The sequence below is a fragment of the Camelus ferus genome, chromosome 20 (genome assembly GCF_009834535.1).
Source record: "Camelus ferus isolate YT-003-E chromosome 20, BCGSAC_Cfer_1.0, whole genome shotgun sequence".
NCBI classification, from domain to species: Eukaryota; Metazoa; Chordata; class Mammalia; order Artiodactyla; family Camelidae; genus Camelus; species Camelus ferus.
Genome location: NC_045715.1, coordinates 20090405 through 20109874, shown reverse-complemented (window position 1 = coordinate 20109874; position 19470 = coordinate 20090405). Strand labels below are relative to the sequence as shown.

At 44.5% G+C, this 19470-nt stretch overlaps 2 protein-coding genes and 1 long non-coding RNA gene across 8 annotated transcripts in view; all 3 read right to left on the bottom strand.

The window, feature by feature from the left end:
* Positions 1-1493, bottom strand: part of RPP21 (ribonuclease P/MRP subunit p21) — a 28080-nt gene extending 26587 nt beyond the window's left edge. For 3 of the 4 annotated variants that reach the window (XM_032463503.1, XM_032463502.1, XM_032463504.1), the window contains exons 1-4: positions 1359-1493; positions 1182-1282; positions 1004-1086; positions 84-209 (exon numbers count right to left, since the gene is read on the bottom strand). In XM_032463503.1, coding sequence (XP_032319394.1) covers positions 84-209; positions 1004-1086; positions 1182-1282; positions 1359-1415 — 367 coding nt within the window. In that variant the 5' untranslated portion in view covers positions 1416-1493. Of the gene's footprint in view, positions 1-3; positions 210-1003; positions 1087-1181; positions 1283-1358 lie in introns of all 4 variants that reach the window. The other variant, XR_004313746.1, reaches the window with a different exon arrangement.
* Positions 1494-1731: 238 nt separating this feature from the next.
* LOC102503452 (E3 ubiquitin-protein ligase TRIM39) lies at positions 1732-15300 on the bottom strand. 3 transcript variants are annotated; one of them, XM_032463462.1, is made up of 8 exons: positions 14865-15300; positions 12347-12806; positions 11260-11355; positions 7177-7407; positions 5992-6014; positions 5291-5406; positions 4013-4566; positions 1732-1859 (listed from the first exon to the last, which is right to left on the bottom strand). In XM_032463462.1, the coding sequence occupies exons 2-7, from the start codon at positions 12797-12799 to the stop codon at positions 4019-4021; spliced, it is 1467 nt and encodes a 488-aa protein (XP_032319353.1). In that variant the 5' UTR covers positions 12800-12806; positions 14865-15300; the 3' UTR covers positions 1732-1859; positions 4013-4018. The 3 variants fall into 3 exon arrangements, with proteins under 3 accessions (XP_032319353.1, XP_032319354.1, XP_032319352.1); XM_032463463.1 differs by lacking the exon at positions 1732-1859 and adding an exon at positions 14407-14489 and having other exon boundaries at positions 2584-4566; XM_032463461.1 differs by lacking the exon at positions 1732-1859 and having other exon boundaries at positions 2584-4566.
* Positions 15301-17701: 2401 nt separating this feature from the next.
* On the bottom strand, positions 17702-19098 carry LOC116658369. Its single transcript, XR_004313753.1, has 2 exons — positions 19051-19098; positions 17702-17863 (listed from the first exon to the last, which is right to left on the bottom strand). It is a non-coding gene; the product is annotated as an uncharacterized LOC116658369 (long non-coding RNA).
* Positions 19099-19470: the final 372 nt, after the last annotated feature.

Here is a 19470-nt window from a genome sequence, read left to right as displayed (position 1 = left end):
CACCTGTGTGTCCTCTTCAGCTCTGTGTTATCCACTGCTCCGACCTCCCTGGGGTATCCCCGATTTTCTCTACCAGCTCTCACCTGCCTGGCTCCCCAGCTGAGCCTCAGGCCGGTCTCCCCAGAGCAGATGCCTAGGATCGTTGAGGAACCGCTGGCTGCGCTGGCATGTTAGGCAGGTCTGTACAGTCCAGCGCTGACCCTTGCAGCCTGGGGTGAATGTGGGAAAAAGACAGTGCCCAGGTTCAGGAGAAGAAAAGCTCTCTTGCACCCAGTTTTGCTTCCACTGTTTTCTAGTAGGGAGTCTACCCCCTCCCTACTTTGAATCAAATTTGATGGTGTCAGGTCCCTGCATAAACTGTTAATTTCTTCGTACCCTTTAAGATAAAGTCCAAACTCCTTAACAAGACTCTTCAAGATCTGTCCTGTTTCCCTCTCCAGCCACATGTCTTGCCCTTGCCCACCTCAAATTCCAGCCTCCTGAACTCTCATTTCCTTGACAGCACCACAACCTCTCTTGCCTGAGATCTCACAAATGCCTAGGATTTTCATTTCTCACTTTCTTCATTTATAATGAACCTCAGGACCACTGGTTTAAATAACCTAGTATTTTACCCTCCCAATTAAAACATTTTTCTATGCTATTTTAATTGTTTCTTAGTCTGTCCCATCAGACTATAATTTCAAAGAGAATAACGACTAGCGAAATCCTTGATACATCTTAGAAAATTGTTGAAGGAAGGAATGAAGATGGGAATCATGTCCTCATAATGCCAAATAATATCTATTACTATGTGCGGGCGAGGTTGCCTCTCATGGCAACATCATTTCTCTACTGCCCAGACCTAGTTTGTTCAAGTGGAGGTAAACAACTTAACTCACAGCTGGAGAAAGTCGACTCCTCCAAACCCCACACCTAGCACCCCTCTAAATCCTTGCCTGTCCCCTCTCCAGGGCACTGGTGGCTCCTCAAACATCCAACCTCAGCAGAAGGGAGCACTCACGTCTCTGGCGCTGGGTGCAGGTCAGGCCCGGGATGAGGAGGGAAGAGCAGCCACGACAGAGGGTCCTCTTCACTGAGGGGTCCCTGGGGACGGAGGTGGGTGGTGGTCCGGGCGCCCTGCTCTCCCTCTCCGGTTCTTCCCCCGCCCCGCCCACTGCCAGGCTCCACGCCCGTCTCACCTCCGCAAGACGAGCCGCTTTGCGATGTTCCTCTCCGTGTGGCAGTAAAACCTCGCCAGCGCCTGGTTCTCGGGCTCCTGCGCGAGGACGCAGTGGGCGGCCTGAGGGAAGGAGCCGTCACTGGGGGCCGGCCGCACTGGGCCTCCTCCCTGTGCATGCGCCCCGACGCGGACTCACCTGGTACAGGAAGCTGAGCCTCTGTAAGGCCTCGCGGTCCTTCACCGGTCCCGCCATCCGGGCCAGGCCGCGCCGCGAGAGCCCAACACAAGACAGTCCACAGGCTTCATCCCAGGGAGGCCCCGCCTGCGGGCGTCCGCGCAATGCCTTCTGGGAAGTGTAGTTCCTAGGGCCGCGGACGCTCCTCACTCTGGCGCCACCCCGCGGTCTCAAAGATAACGTCTGTTTGCAAACCCACCCCGCGCTCCCGCAATTCAAGCCGGGGGTCCCTTTAAGAGTTTTGGATTCCTTCTAGTCTTCCTCAAGACTATGATCATCATATTAGGTAGAGGCTGGAGAGGCTCGTGGAGCAGGAGAGCATCTTAAACTACTAACATTTTTCAGGACAGGACATTCTTTATGCAGACAGACTGGGGAGACGGTTATGTGCAATTTATTCCCAGCAAGACTTTCTGCCATAAGCTCCTGAAGCCAAAAGCAGATGTCTGGAAGACCTACAGACTGAAGAAACAGGTTATATATTCCAAAAAATGCACTAGTGCCAGTAGGAGTGAAATTGGAAAGGACATGAGGACGGTGGAGGGATGGAAGAGGACTCCCGGCCCTCAGAAAGCACAGCTTACTCCCAATCTTTTCCAGTTACCAAAGAAAAACACTTCCTGTTATGCAGTGCTGGACATACAGTAGTCAATTCTCACTAACTCCTAGTCTTAGGTACTGGAGCACAGAAACCTGTCAGTAGCATTCCCTGCCCCTGAAAATACATTCCCTCTCCCCCAACATAGACAGATAGTGCTTCACATTCCTCCCTTTGATCTCTGTCTCTCGTTTGCTCTGTTTGGCATCCTGTGTTTACTCCTGCTTCATAGTTAATAACCACTTGTTCCTGAGGTTAGAAGTAGAGAGACAGAACATGAATAGACCTGGAGATGGGGAGAAGGCAGCGTTAAGTCAAGAGAGGCTGAGGATTTTCTCCTCTTTCAAACCTGTCAGGCTGGGCAGGGACAAAGGCCTCCAGCTTGAAGGAAATGGATGAAATTTCCTCTTGGATTAGTTTCACAAGGGTCCCCAGACTCAAATGAGGAGTATGTTTAAAAGGTAGAAGTCGAGCCCACCCGAGACCTTGATCAACCACTGAGGGTGAGCCCCAAGAACATGCATTTTTAACACCCAGTGATTTTTACATATTAACAGAGGTTATCATCAAATTACCACACGACACAGGTATCACTTCAGTGGATCCTTTGTTCCATATTATGTTTTACCAACCAAAGCATCTTGCCACAAAGAACCACAGTCAAGGCACAAAGGTAAGAGGAGAGTCTGGACAAAGTCCTGTTGAGGTGGTAGGAGGAGCTGAAATGCCCTCAATAAACTGCAGTTTCTTGTCCCAATCTACTGTGAACCCCTGATTACCCAAGTAGCAGATAATCCAGTCATTTTAGTTTGGTTTGGCATGCATTGCTTTACCTTTTTTGACAACATATGTACCCTACAGGTTGTTTATTTTGGCCTAACATTAAAATGATTTACATTCTCTGATAGGAGAAATGGCAATAGGTGAAGGATGGCAACAAACAAGCAAAAAAACCGGCTCTTGTGAACAGACGTTCCAGGCCAGATGGAACTATATCTGGCCTGTCCCTATACATACCACCCTCTTCTACCCTGTCCCCAGGGTGAGGAAGACTCCATTTTCTTTCTCCCTGTCTGGCTGGGACACCTTGGCCAGCTAACAAGGCTGACAACTTGGGAGTAGCTACTTAGTAGCATTCTTTAAGGCCAGGGCTTTGAACAGAAATACTTTTCTCTTTCCTCTAATACCTGACTCTCTCCTTTTCCAAGTTCCCCTGGGAAAGCAGTGAAAGGGTAGACATGTCTTGCAGGATCTCTTGCACCTTGGCTACCCAGTCGAGCAAGGTAACAGCTCTTGGAGACAAGTAATTACAAAGAGGTGGGTGGTAAGCCAGCTCTGCTGAAGGGACCTGGCTTCTAGCTCTTCTTACCCCCTCCTTCCCACATTCCTACCTCTGGCCAATCCTACTCATAATGGTAACCAAAGAAACCCTTCTCCCCTTCACTAGTCTCTAGGAATCTGTTCCTTTAGCCCACTTTACTGACTTTCTTTCTAACCTTCTTGATGCCCAATCTCTGCCCTGAAAAAACTCCTCAACTTCTAGACCCACAAGAGCAACTGTCATTCATCTTTATTTCAGTCTAGAGGTACACAGACCCCTGTGATCCTCAAGAAATAAGACTATTCTGGGTCAAAGAACCCCCCTAAAAGGATGTACAGGGGTTTCTGTTTCCTCCTCTGGTTTGAGCAAGTCAGACCCTTCCACAGACTTGTTTCTGGAAAAGTCTTTCCTTCCTTCCCAACCCGTCCATGTGCAATAGAAAGCCTGATGGACTTCAGGGGAGACGATCCCCTGGGAACCAAGGTCCCCATCCTGACAGGAGGGAGACACAGTGGTGCTCTCATCCCAGCCCAGTCCTACCTACTCCTCCACATAAACCACTCTAAAAACCAAAGTGTTTCTCCCAGACGGTTCAGGACTGGAACCAGGCAGACACAAAGACATTCCAGCAGGTCACAGGAAGGAAGGCCCATAGCTCTTGACCCTGCCTCACCCCGATTATTCCCACGTCCCTACCTGTCATCACTCCCAATCTGTCGGGGGCCTGATGGTAAGTGGTGCAGCATTCTTCCGACCAGCCCGGATGCCTGGATAGAAGAGGGGCCAAAGTTTCTCAGTAAAAGTATCAGTGAAGGTATAGATATGAGAGCGGTCTGTGACGTTGTAAAAAGACAGTGTGCCGGCCTCATAGTCGAGGAATATGCCCACCCGCTTGGGTTTCACCTTGATGTGCAAAGGGGTAAAAGGCGTGGTGGTGGCTGCATACTTGTCCCCGTTCCACAGCCGCACCCGCCAGTAGCCAGTCTCGGGGAGTGGGGTCAGCTCGCCTTTTCGGCTCACGGAGTCCCGGCACACACCAACTGCCCAGTGGGTCTTGTCGCCCACCTCCACCTCCCAGTAGTGTCGACCTGAGGTGAAACCCTCAGTAGCCAGGACGCAAGGGTAGAAGGTGAAGCGCCGTGGTGTGTCAGGGAGATCCCGGAGTCTTGTCTCCACAAACTTGACGCTCTTCCGATCTTCGGACAGGACTAGGTTAGGATGAGCAGTCTCAGGGTCCAGGGTCACGTCCGCTGGCGGGAGAAGCCAGAGTGGGGAGCTAGATGAGGACGGGAACAGCTCAACGCCCCTGCCTCGCTCTTCCAGCCTGCCTTACAGAGCCTGCTCCCTGAAAGCCCCAGAACACCATGGTTTGGTAACTTTCTCAGTTCTCAGTGACACCAGGGGAGGGGAGAGGAGGGAACAATGGCTTCCCTTCTCATCCTGGGTCTAAAATAAACAGATAATGGCCTCTTATCTGCAAGGGCTGGCAGTTTAGGATCCTGCCTGGTCCCCCCTCCACCCCTGGCCATCATCATCTATCTCGCTGTGTGGAGAAGTAAAAGGCACAGTCCAAGGGTCAGAAAGAATGGAAAACATTAATGATACAGAGCAAGATAACACTAGTGTCCAGTAATAGGGTGACCATGTGTTCTTTTTCTTGAACAGTCTGGTTTATGACTGCTTTCCGTGAATAAATATTAATGAGACTCTCTTTCACTCTCAAGAGGGGACCAGGTTATGTAAATTATTTAACTTCTCCGGGTCCCTATTCAGAAAAGTGTGGGTCTAAGAGCAGATGACACCTAAGACTTCTCACTTTGAGTTCCATGACTCAAAGTGAGATTGAAAGCCAGGGAAAAGGGTGGGTGTGGTTATGGGCATGAAAAGTGACAGAGGGGATAGATAAAGTAGGACCTAAAGAATTTCTTTTCTCTGCCGATTCCCTCTGCTAGTTTCCTTTTGGGAACAACTCACCAATTAGCTGTTTAAGGATTTTCCTTAGGGCAAAGTACTGTCGGGGGAAATTGCTGAAGTTCTTTTCCAGCTCTATGGATACTGAAGTCACCTCCATGGTCTTCACCTTCTCACATCTAGGAGGGATGGGGAGATAGGGGAAGAAAGGGCAGGGTCAGGGGAAGCTCCAACTGGGTAAGTATTCAGATGTTGTCATCTTTAGGGAGAAACTAAAATTCTCCATCCTCCCACTTTCTTTCTCCTCCCTCAAGACAAGTACTCACTTATTGCTTTCTTTTGTCAATCTATGGAAAGCTATATGGTCTTCTAGACAGACTCTTATCTTAAGAATGAGTCTCAGAACTTTCTGTATGTATTGTTATATTTCATGCTAATTGATAATCACCCTCCCCCTCTGTCAACCCCGTCTTCCTTCCATCTTGTTTGGACACAATTCCACCCACGTGCCAGGTGAAAAATCTGGTTCTACATCATCTTATCTACCTTGCCAAGGAAATCCTGATGGTCAAAGGGGAAATGGTAAGGGACTATTATTCCTGATGATTTCCTCTCTAACTGGCTTCATGGATGCAATAAACCTTCTCCCGTATCCTATCCAGACACTACATGACTTTTCCACCCTTACTCCCCCAACTCATTACTGTACCCCTACTCTTTAAGCCAAGACCTAACTCACTCAAAGAGATATAAGAATCACTTACTTTTCCAGGGTACTTTTGACATCCTAGAGGGAAGGAGAAAAGAAAGCAATATTGGTCCTAGTAGTCAAGGGTCCTTTAGAGGCAAAAGGTTCCCCTCCTCCCAAAAGTTCTAGATCTATTCAATAGGCATAAGGCAAGCTAAGGGTCACAATGCAAGGGGTAGAGCTCCAGAGGGATCTGAGTACATCTCTTCCAACCTGACCCCCACTTTCAACTCTCAGTCATCATGGACCTTGGTAATGGTATCACTTCCAAATAGTTTCTTGTGTATTTTCTTTGCTCCTCAAGGACATTGGGAGCTCAATGCCTGGGACAGGGATTGTGTCTACTCTTTACTCTGTCCCCCAAGTACCAACCACACACCTGACTCCTTGAGGATCAGACTGCTGGCATAGGAACGAATTACACTCTCCTCTGGTTTGGTATCCCTTGTCTGGTATTGGTTAATAAATATTAGTAGCTGTGTGCCAATCCTGATTTGTGAATACTTGGGGTCCAGAAGACAAAGAAGACAAATCTCTGCCCCCCAAGGATTTCTCAGTTTAATGTGGAAGGCAGAACACACATACATGAAAGGACACAAGAATATATACCAAGCAATATATAACATGCAGATAAATGTACAAAGAAGCCTCACTGATTCAAATGCTGGTAATCTGATCTCTAAGATAAGAAATATGTTTCGTATAGCCTTGCTAACACATTTCACCTGCTTAGAAGAACAAATTAAACATTTTAGAGGCACCATTTACATATCAAAAGCAATATATTACTTACACATAATTTCAAGTGTCCTTCAAACTATGCTTCTATTCTTTTTGAGCACTAGGCAAATCAAGTTCCAGGACTTAAAAGTAATGGTTACTGCATTTACACAATTTTTAATGCATAGTTTTTTCACTAATTCAGTCTAGGCTGCCCTCCTTTCAAAAGAGTGAACTTTTTCTTTGGTACAAGTTAAGCATATAACTGTTGACAAGACATAGGAACACGGAAATGATTAGAAAGGGATGGGAGAAATCAAAGAAGCCTTTCTGTGGAGAAAGATCCTTTGAGCACGTCTGGAAGAGAGAATCAGATTTAGAGAGTTAGAGCAGAGGAGGGAGCACTGCAGGCTGACAGAATGGCCTGTGCAAAACTAGTCTGCACTTGACCTGAGGGGCTATGCAGGGGCAAAGGTCGAACCTTAAGCATTTCGAAGCCCGACTGTAAGCACTTGCCCTCCACCTCGGCAGCCAAGTGGGCCAGGTCCCGGCGCTTGTCTCCAAGATGAGCAGCATTTTCTCGGAGGCGCTGTAGAATGTCCTGTTCCTCCTCCTCCAGTCGTGACAGCAACATCTGCTGCTCTTCATCCAGCCGCCGATGAAGCTCTTCAAATTCCTTTAGGATCTGCTGTCGGCGACTCTCTACTAGTCTCTGAGAACAGCGGGAAGGTGTTATGGTTAATAGGGCCAGTGGGGCATCTGCTGCCTTTCCCCACCCATCATGTGTATGAATTCACACAGACTTCCAGTATCATTGGAAAGACCTTAACGAGACACTCATGTTCCTTCCTCTCCTTTGGAATTTCCTTCTGTAAAGAATGGCTCCATCCCCATTGTCACCCCTACTGATGACCTGGTAGTAAAGACCACTGGGGAGATTAAAAAAAAATCAGCGTTTAAAAAATTATTTTCTTTATTAAATTAACTTCTAAAAAAGCTATACTTTTATGTTTTAGTAAAAAAAATTCAAGACATAAGAACTCAATTAATAAAATGACATCTACTATTACAGAGATCAGAGATACCTCTGCTACTCCCTAAAGTTCTAGCTAACGCAATTTGTCAAGAAAAGCAAAATACAAATACTGGAAAGTCTGAGATTGTCATCATTTGTATGTTGCAAGACATCTTCTTGATAAAAACTGAAGAAGCAACTAGAAAAGTATCAGAATCAGTAAGATTTCAGTAATGGGTTCTTACAAAATATAAATGCATATCTCAGGGTTGAGCCTGTTAAACACTTTCAAGTCACTTCAGAGACTGGCAGTTCCCACCCCAGGAACAGGTTATGGAAGTTTGTTAGTAAATTTGTTGCTTAATATTTGAAAAAGCTTTCTCTCAGCCAGGACATAGACTTAGACCTCTTAACATTCCTGAGATTTGATAATATAGGTTTCAAATGCCAGCCTTTCTGAGCGTTATCAGCAAGCACATCCTCCCTTTTGCACGTCCACTGCAACAGAAGTGACCCCCCCAAAGGAGGATTCCCCACACACCACATGACTGATGGGGAGGAATCAGCCCAAGACGGAGGCAGGAAGCAGAGACTGGGACTCCGGAAGGAGGAAGTGGATAGGGACTGGAGGGCAGGGCTGAGGGGGAATAGAGAGTGGGGACTACAAAGCCAGAGTGGGCCTTACAAGCCTGGTGTTTCTGGGTTTCAAGCTAGTTCCCAGCAGAGGCTGACTAGCTCCACTTTTAGAGCTGCATGCTGCTTCCCGTCCCACTGCTGCCTTCTCAGGAGCACACTGGAACAAAATATCTTCTCACAACATTTACCCTGAAGTAAAACATGGCCTTTTTCGTGTGTGTGTGTTTAGGCGTGACGTATGGGTAGAATTTAGGATTCATAACTGGTAAATAGGAAGCAAAGGGCTCTCAGATAATCCCATAATGCCTTCTCTCTTTTCCCCTGTTTGTAGGAAGTGGTTCTTAACCACAGTGTTACCTCCCTCTAGGGATATCTAGCGATGTTTTGGAAATAGGCGGCATTTTTTGTTTGCCATGACTTGGGACACTCCTGGAATGGATGCTAACCCTCCACCAATGTGAGAGACAATCAAGCAAGGTGAACTGCATCGTTTTCTAACGTCTGCCGGATATTCAAAAATGGAGGCCTGGACTTGAGTCCCATTTTATGTATAAACATAGAGTAATTCTTATACGGTTTTAATATACCTGAATTTTTAAGGAATGACTGAAAACTCATTAAGACTGTACTTTGTGGGAGTTTGAAATTTGCAGATGCTAACTACTATATATAAAACAGATAAACAACAAGTTTCTACTGTAGAGTATAGGGAACTATATTCAATATCTTGTAGTAACCTATAATGAAAAAGAATATGAAAAGGAAGATACGTGTGTATATATATATGACTGAAACATTATGCTGTACACCAGAAATTGACACAACATTGTAAACTAACTATACTTCAATAAAAAAGAAAGGAAAAAAAATACCGTAATTTGTTTTTCTTAGAACTTTACTAAAAGTTATTTATAATTTTGAAAAATTATGTCACCAACAGCTAAACTGCTAGTGATGTTTGAGTCAACATTACTACACAACTACCTCAGTCTGAATTTGTATTTGTTGCATTGGTGATGGTGCCACATATAGGTGCAAGGATACAACTACATTGTAGTGTCTTTCAGGATAGTCAAGCCCAAATGTTTATACACCAGGTTTTATTATAAATTACTTTTATGTTGTATTATACTATATTTGGGCATGATCGCCTCTTTTTTAAATTATGTGGAGAGGTTATTTTATCCATAATTTTCATTTTAGCATGATTAATTACAAATGATTTACTTCCAAAAGGGGCATCAGGTCTGATTCTGGAGGAGGGATGAGGGAGAGGGAGGAAAGAGAATTCAAAAGGTCATTGAAGGAATGTTGGTGGTTGGTGATAGTTTCAGAGACCACTGAAATGATAATTTACATTTTTAAAAAAATCACAGTTCTGTTCAAGCATTTACCAGGTTTTTAAAATTTTTATTCCTCTCTCCATCCTTTACCCTTAAGAAAGTGATCAACGGGAGAGGAAAGTTAATGACTGGGAATAAGCTTCATTTTCACATATTTTAAGTTTCTCAGGACCTTGCCAAAAGAACAAAGAACTTTTTTTTTTAAGTTCCCCTTTGCAATACAAATTAGTTCAAATTTTTAAAAAATCAAATGCTTGTTTGTTAAAATGTATAAAGGACTAAGGTAATAACACTTGCTTCCTACTGAAATGTTGTCAATGTTTAAAGAAATTAGTGTTTCTACTCATTTCAAACTTGTGTTTAATTTCTGGTGATCCCTAAAAATCTCAGCTACAAAAACTCATTATTTCTTCTGGAAGCCTTTAATGAGGTCAGGTTTCTACACTGTCTTCTTATGAATTTGCAACTGCTTTTTGTGCCATATCATTTCTATTCTCTCTTCTTGATTGTAAGTTCAAGGAGGGCAGGGACTGTATTTTTGCTCATCATTGTTCCCGAGTGTCAAAGATAGGATCTGGCCTACCATGGAGGCTTAATAAATATTTATTGATTCATGCAGAATTAGTATCCCTGGTTTGCCACATACTGGCTGTATGATCTTGGACTAGACACTTATCCAAGTTCCGTTTCCTCCTTTGTAAGCTGTGGATAACAATATCTACCTGTCTTGAAGCTTTTCTATGTCCCACTTGGGCCAAGTCTAACTTGAACTCTTGTAACTTCAACCTGGGCAGAACCCTAAGACCTAATACAACCCTGTAAGTTTGGAATGTCATGGGCACCTAACGAATTAATGTACAAGACTCAATAAAATGCAATAATAAGCAGTTATTATCACTGCTACTATTAATACATGTTTCACTGTCTAATAGAAGAAATAAGGCAGATAACAAAATACCATGCTACAAATGGTGATGCTATGAAAGAGATGCAGAACTGTATGAAAATTAAGAAAGCTAATTTCTGAAGGGTAAGGAAAGGCTACACAGAAAGTGGTTTTCATCCTAGGAGGGAAAGGATCCTAGAGGTAGAGGATGGGGAGGGAAAGAACATTCTGGGAACCAACATCATTTAGCATACTTGAGTTAAGACAATGTGCACTGGGCAGTTCTTTTGGGAGCCCTCGGGCAGCGCCTTCATCTTTCCTCTCCAGTGTACCTTCCACATTCTCCTCTCCTCAGTCCCTCTAAGAAACTCCTATCCCTGCACTCTCAGCAGAGAGCCTCCTTCCCTGCTTTACAAAGAAAAGGAGACCAAGGGCCATGAACTCTCTCAACCCACCAGGTGTAAGATGTTCTGTCCTTCACCTCTTATATCCTTCTCCTCAATCCTTAATCCATGACAAGTAATTTAAGTACGATGTTTAATGGCAACGAAGCTTGATAAAATACCATCATTTCTGAGAGAACATCACTTTTGGAATGAACCAGAACTGGTGGACTACATAATGTGTGATTAATATTTGGTTAATTGCCTGCAGAGCAGCCCCTATGGGATCGCCAGCCTTTACCTTGAGCTCACCAGGTTTCTTCTCCTCAGAGGACTTGCAGCGGGTGATCTCCTGCAGCTTCTGCTCCAGGGGCTCCAGGCACTTCTGTAGTTTTTCCTGAGGTGTAAAAAGAGGAAGAATGGCATTTGGGGTTGGCTGGTACATCCTACATTCAGAGGCTAACCCATTTGTTTAAAACCATGTCTGTTTCCTGTCCATCTCACCACCTCTTGATCCATCTCCCTTCCTTGCCTGTCATTTGGGGTGTCAACTTCCTATAGATCCCTCTTCCTGCCATCAGCTTGTCTCCATCACCTTCCTTGCTCACAAAACTTTGTTTTCACTGAATCTCACAGTGTCCAGCTGTCACCAATTTTATCCTTCCCCAGCCCTACTCATTTGCTTACTCAAGGAACTGCCTGTGACTGTCAAAGTGATCTTCTGTACCCTGATATCCTTCTTTAAACTTGTTGTCCTATCCAACTCTTAACCAACTGCAAATATAATAAAATCTTGATTATTTATACTGCAAACATAATTAAGCAAAGTACCTGATAAAGTGCTAAGACATTAAAATCTCTAGTTCCTATTACTCAAACACTTATTCTGTGTGGCAGCAGTAAGTTAAACTAGATGCCATGTTATCTATTACCTGGGAAAGATGCAAAACAGACTGATTCAGCTTAGCCTGGTGGGGATCATTTTAAAGTGATGGTACCTAATACCAGTGGGTAAACAAGGGGTGTGCTGAGCAGGGAGACAGAATGAAGGAACCAGATCACTTTTCAGTTCTTCCTAAGTTTGATCTTCTCCATGTGGTTTCATTCATTTATGAAAAATATGTTACATTCCAAGACCACACATACACAAATGTGTTACAAAAGTCAGAGAGACATTTTGGGGTACTCTTTAATGATCTTCTTCATGCCTGAGGATAACTGATCAGAGGTACTGTGTGCCCCCGTGTATGCAGCTCTGAAGGAACTACAGAGTGAGGACTGGATACTCTCCCGCCCTCAGGAACTTACAATCCTCTACCCAGGGAGTCTCCCATCCTCTGTGCTCTTCCCTCTTGCCCTGCATTGGCATCATGTGTCCCGTTCCCCACCTTGTACTCCTGCGTGGCATCATCCAGTGGCACGACGGTATGGGCCCGGTGGGTGTGGGAAATTGCACATATCAGACAGACAGCCTCCTGGTCCTCATAGCAGAAGAGGCTGAGGGCCTCATGGTGCTGGGGGCAGAGGCTCTCATCTCGGATCTTCCGCTTGACAGCCTGGAGCTGCTTGGCAATTTCCACCATGCTGCCCAGCTGTCGATTAGGCCGGAGACTGCGGTAACGGGAAGTCTTTCGACACACGGGACAAGGGAAGTCCCTCTCTAGGTCCTCCCACCAGCGGGTGATGCAAGCTTTGCAGAAGTTGTGCCCACATTCAATGATGACGGGCTCCTTCAGATACTCCAGGCACACAGAGCAACTTGCCTCCACCTGCAAGTTCTCCAGAGCTGCAGCTGTGGAGGCTGCAGAGGCCCCAGCCTCTAACAGACTTGTCTCTGCCATTATTTAACTTGAGGTTAGGAAGGAGGCAGAGAAAAGAAACATGTTAGTTAGAGGTTTAATTTTTTTGCATCCCTGGCCTGTCAATTACCCCCATTTTCAATCCTAATTTCAGATTTAGCCCCATCTTAGTATTTTACATTTTCTCTTCCACTAGATTCAACCTCTTTGTTTCTTCACATCCAAAACTTGATTCCCAGGCATCAATTTGTTTTTTTCTCTTCAGCAAACTGACACCCAACCCCCAATCTCTTCTTTTACCACTTTCTCTCTTTAGAAACAGAGGCTTCCTTTAACTCTAGCCCAGGGTACTTCTCCTGAACCAAGTTCATTCCACTTGCATCTCAGAACCAATAGTTTCAGACCAATGTATTCCTAGTTTGACATATTTTTCTAATAGATGAGAAAAGAGTTTGGGAAAATGAAAAGTACCATAAAAGTCAAAGCATTAATTAATATTTCTTAAATTAAGTCTATTTTAAAGTGTAATGTTACAGAAGAGTTTTACTACAATAGGCTTAATGGAGCCTGAGCTCAATTTTTTGCCACGATTCTCTCACTCTTTCAAAGGGTAATAAATGGAATGTCAGGCAAGGGTAACAACCTCTTCTTTTCAGGAAAGTTTGAAATTATCCTTGCTTTTATCAGGCTAGCCTAGAGGAAGTGTGCCCTCTTCTTGGAATAAAATGATTCATACAACAGCTCATTTCAATTTTTGTGCATTTGGACTTTTGGAACTGTTGTAAAGTGATAAATTCATGGCAACTATACTAAAGAGTATATTACTGAGCCCAGGGCAATAACTTCTTGAAAAGAGAGCTGACAAGTCTATTCTAAATACTCAGCAGTGACTGGAGTCTTTGGAAATAGTTATCGATAACTAATTCCTTGGATGTACTGGGCCTTCAACTAATAGGTTCTGGAGTGATTGGGAATTAAAGAGAGAGAAAAGTAAAGAGGCAAGTAAAAATCTCCCTCAAATGAAGCATCAAAAAAATTGGAAATGCATCTAAGAGATTTATAAAGCAAAAGGCTGGTCCTCTATTCCATCCTTGAAATTGTTGATTTCTCTATCCCCATAACCCCTCCTGTTTACCCCTCCTCTCTAAGAGACCCAACAGAAGGAAATTTAGTAGGTCTATGTGTTGAGAGAGAAGTGGCCATGTAATGAGTTGGGTTTACAATGATTATTCCTGTATATATTGACGGCATACGAGAAAAGTGTTTAATTTGGAGTAGGAGTTGATAATTTATTTGGACCTGAATTTCTTCCCTCAACCAGGAGAGAAATTCGGTCAGATAATATTTCTCTACCTAAGGGAATCCAACTTTGACTAGTGACCCTCCCCTTCCCTACTCTTCTAGAAATTAGGTGACTTGAATTGTATGCAGTTAGGGACCAGGATAGATCTAGAGTGGCAAAGAAGTGGTGTGAAAGAGATGGGGATAAGGTTAGGAAAGTATGGGGAGAAGACTTGGAGCTACAGCAATAGTGAGGGCTTGGGTGCCTCTGGGTTGGTCATTTCTTTCCCTCAATTTCTCGTGTCTCAGTAGAAGGGCAAACTTCAGGGACGTCCTCATTTTGTTTCTACCACTGTCCAGGGTCCCACCTTGTGACCCTCTCCAGAGCGTGGTCCACAATTCGGTCCCACCCCCGTCTCCATCTTCTCCCGCCAGACCTGGCGCAAGGGGACTGGAGAAGGGGGAGAGGAAACCAAGTGGTTGGCAGGGAGGGAGAGATGCATGTCCAGGTGAAGAGGAGGTGTGACGTTAAGGTGGGATGCCCGCCGCTATGACGCAGCCGAGACCCGCGGTGACGGCGTCAGAGTTTCACCCGGGGAGGCGAGCGGCAGCGGGACGGGGGAACGGCGGGGTAGCCAAGCAACGCCAGACGCGCTGACGTCGCCGGGGCGGCAAAACGTCCGCCCGGGCCCGAGGCGGGCGGAGGCAGCTGTGGTTACGTGCGGGGGGCCGGTGACGCAGTCGCGGGGCGCTGGGACGCGGCGTGCGGAGCCGGCCGGCGGGGGCAGGCCCTAGGGCCCGGGCGCGGCAGCGGGACAGCACCTACCTTCCCGGCTTCGGGTCCGGGAGTGCGGGGCGCGGAGACGCCGGAGCGCTGCCTCCCTCCTTCCTCCTCCCCCCGCCCCCGCCCCGCAGCGCGACACACAATACTCGCCGGAAGCGGAAGCCGCGCCGAGAGGCTCGTGTCAGTGGAAGCCGGGGTATCGGCGGGCGGCCGCGGGAGGGCCTAGCGGCGCCTGCAGAAGAAGAAGGCGGGGGGTCGGAGGTGAGAACCAGCAGGAGGATTCAAGGGCAAGAAGGGACCCGGAGGGGCAGGTGGCTGAAATGCGGTCGTCCAGGTGACCCGAGGAATCCGCTGGAGAAAGAGGGCCGCGCATGCGCATAGCGAAGCGCTGAAGCCCATTAGCCTCAGGGCGCCTATGGGCACCGGGGTCGGGGAGCCCATCCAGTCCAGGGTGCGGTCCCGGGCTCTGGCCTGGCTCGGCTGGTCCCGGGTTGGGCCGGGAGCCACCGGGGGCGGGGCAAGGGCGGGTGGCGGACTTTGAGCTACACTTCTCTCTCCTGGCCAGTCCAGGAGAAGGTGACTCGCCAAGGCGGCGGCCAATTACGTGGCGGACCTGCAGGTCTCAGCTGGTACGTCACTTCCGACTCTTGAGTTTTAGCGTTTTAACATTCACGGATTAGCTCAGTTCTCCCTACCTTGTCTTCGGATGCTCCTCGCCTTGCCCCTGCTAGGCGGGCTTTATGGAAATAATCTACCTTCCCCGCTGGAGTGGGAGCCGCGAGAGAGCTGGTACTGCGAGTCTGCTGCTTACCCTTTGTATCCTGGGCTCCTCTCTCGGGGCCCGACGGCAATGAGCGCGCCATGAACACCAGCCTTTCTGGGTGTGAGCCAGTCCCGTCTTTTTCCAGTTTGGGGGCTGTGACTTGAGTTTCTCCGCAAGAGCAGATGGTGCTTGTGTAGGGAACAACGGACTCTTGACTCCTTTCCTCTCGTTGTTGGAAACTTCGCAGGCCTGTGACTTTGGAGGAAGAGGGTGAGGTGATGAGGCTGGGGAAGAGTCGGCTATAATGAGACTGGATGCTGAGTAGGGTTGATGGAGCTGGAGAAGAGTAGGTGCTGGGTAAAGGGGTGATGGGACTGGGGAGAAGCTGGGGCTGGTAAGGAAGTTAGTACTATGAGTAGACACTGCTGATAGGGCAGCTTGCCCCGCCTTCTCTTCCCCAAAGCTTGGCATGCAGAATTCTTACTGAAAGAGGTGAACGAAGTTTGGTGTACCCTCCAAAGTGGAGATGGCCCAGTGGCCCAGCTTGTGTCTGTGTAAGTTGTGATGCTGTTTACAAACACTGCAGTATTTAACCTCTTACTCTGGGAGCCAGGAATTATTTATTTGCAGAAAATATCAAATACGCAGGTGTAAAGTTTTAGGGTCAGGCACGCAATTGGTCTATTTTTTCTTGACCGTTCTTTGCTTTTTGTTCACTTTTCTTTTTTTCAGTAGCCAGTGATTTGAAGAGGATTAAACTTGACAAATTACATTTATTAACTTTTTTCTCATTGCTGTTTGGCCCTTGGGAATTTTAGCAGCAGTACTTGTTCTAGTTCATTGAATGCCTCAGTTCTAAGTTAGGGTAATTTGAAAGCCACTAACTGGGTGATCAACCTCTTTATTTAGCCTTGCTTTGTAGGGAGAGTGATGATAATGAGATTTGGTTCTTGTTTTGATTTGTAACTTTCAAGGTGTTGGTTCCTACCTTCTGGCTTTCTGTTTGTAGGCGACCAGGGGTGTGATTATATTAAGGAAATTTCCAGGAGGAAGTGCATTTCCAAGGAGCAGGAAGAATGTGTTGGTCTGGAGACTAATACATTATTAAGAGGACTTTACCCTCAATATGGAAGGAAAGGGGGGACAATGTCTAGGTAAAACTAAAATTACGAAGGACATGTAGTATGTCATAAAACGGGCTGGCAAACCTTTCCTGTAAAGAGCCAGATAAGACATATTTTTGGCTTTGTTGCCCCTACTCAACTATGTCTTTGTAGTGTGAAAATAGCATTAGAATATACTAAATGAATGAGCATTGCTGAAATTTGAATTTCATATAAATTCTTCACATGTCATGAAACTTTATTCTCCTTTTGATTTTACCCCCAATCATTTAAAAATCTGAAAACATACCTTAGCTTGTGGGCTGTACAAACACAGGTAGCAGATGGTAGTTTTCTGACCACTGACATAAAATAATAAAGTACTCAGTATTTTTCAAGATGGTGAACACAATCCTTTGATCTCTTATTTCTATCTGTCCATATGATAACACATAAAATAATAATAAAGGAAATTTGAGCTCTTAACACAAATTTGTTATGACCTGTGAGACTTGGTCAGCTGAGATTTGTGAATGTACTAGGATACAAGTAAATTCTTTGAACAAGGAAAAGTATTCCTTATCTAAAATTAAAAAGGATTGTAGTTTAGGGAGGTGGAATAGCACTGATTTGTGATGTTGATTTATACCAAGGGATTTCCAACATAGGAATATGCAAAAATGCATTATAATAATATGAAAGGTAATTTAAATTTTTAAAAATATGCACTTTAATATTGTTTTTATATCAGGAAGACATATCTGATACATCTTTTATATCAGAAGATAGCTTGGAACCACTGAGTCATATTGAGGAAAAGGATAGCAGTGCAGGTAGAAAACTGGTTGAGGTCAGATATGGTGGGATGGGGAGGGCGAGGGTTCAACTGTCCAGACTTCTGAAATTCTTACTCAGAAAAAAGCAAAGCATCTAATTTTCTGCCACCATTTTTTTTTTTCATTTTAAAAATTATGAATAATTTCAAACATACAGAAAAATAGTTGTCAATTTGCTTTTTATGCTTTACATTGGTATCTTTTATCTTTCCAGTTCAGTCACAGGGAGCTGGCTCCTTTTTGTTTTGTTTTGTTTTATTTTGAGGGGGAGACAATTAGATTTTTACTTATTTGCTTGTTTATTATTTTAATGGAGGTACTGGGGATTGAACCCAGGACCTTGTGCATGTTAGGCAACACTACCACTGAGCTATACCCTTCCCCCAGCTCCTTTTTCATGTCTGTTTTTACTTCATTGTGTGGACATATAATTTATTAAACTATTTTTTTAGAGAAGACATTTAGGATCTTTCTAAGTCTTACTAAATAAAGTCTGTAGTGAACGTCCTTGCATATGTCTCTTTTTTCCCCAGTTTTATTGAGATGTAATCAATATATAACACTGTTAGTTCAGGGTGTACAACATGACTTGAGGTATTTGCATATGTATCTTTAGATTGTCATACCATATATTAGTAGGAAGCTGAGCTGCTGAGTCAAAAGACGTGGAAATTTAAAATTCTGATAGTCTTCCAGTTTCTGTCCCATAAGGTAATACCTCTATGCCCACACCAGCATATTATAAGATAGTCTGTTTCCCTACAGTGGAGCCTGTGCTGATATTTTCATATTTAAAAATATTTGCTAATATTTTTCACTGAAAAATTTTAATGTGTAACAGATCTTTTTCTGCAGGTAATGTATATTTTCCAATCTTTTATCAGCAAGTGGGCATTTACTTAGTTTTCTATTGGTTGTTACTTACTTAGTTTCCTTTTTTGCCTTAGTTTCTTTTTTCTTTCTTTTTTTTTTTTGTTGCTACTTCATGAACAGTGTTAAAGGGTCTTTGAACGCATGTTTCTTATGGGCTAGTGATTTTATTACTGTGAGAAAGGTTCTTGGGTTGATGGATATTACGTACAATCAGCCCTCCATATCCTTGGTTCTGTATCCAGAATGGAGAGCTGACTACTACACCATTTTTTAGAAGGGCCTTGAGCATCAGGTGGATTGTGTTACCGTGACGGACGACTGCACTACTAATTTTAATGGATATTGCCTTACCGCTTTTTAAGAAGGCTGTTATTCTTTACATTTCCCTTGGCAGCAGTGTATGAGCTTTCCCCTTTCCACATCCCCAGCAGAGATAGTTATTATCTATGTTTTTATTTTTTCTAACCTATAAAAAGATGTCTTAGTTATTTAAATTACATTTTCTCTTCCTCAGTAATTTTAAGTATCTTTTTGTTATTACTGTATGTTTGTCATTGGGATTTTTAAATTTTTTTCCTAAGTTTTATTTTATTTTTGCGGGGCTGGGTAATTTGTTTGTTTTTAATGGAGATATTGGGGAATGAACCTAGGACCTCAGGCGTGCTAAGCACCCAGTCTACCACTGAGCTATACCCTCCCCACCAGGATATGTTTTTTTGTGGATTTCCAGTCCTGTCCTTTACCTGTTTTTCCTGTTGAGTTGTTTGTCTTTTGCTTACCAGTTTCTACATACATACACATGCTCACGCAGGGCATACTGTCCTTATTAAGAAATCCAGCCTGACCCGCAGATTCTAATTTACTTTCCTAGGTTTTCTTATGGTATTTTTTATTTTTTACATTTAAATCTTTATTTAAAAGAATGTGATATAATGGGAAGATCTTTATTTTTCTCTAGAGCAGTGCTGTTCAATAGAAGTAAAATGCAAGACACATGTAATTTTGTTTTCTAGTCGAAGCTGCATTAAAAAAGTAAGAAACAGGTGAAATACATATTTTCTTAGTGTGTTTTA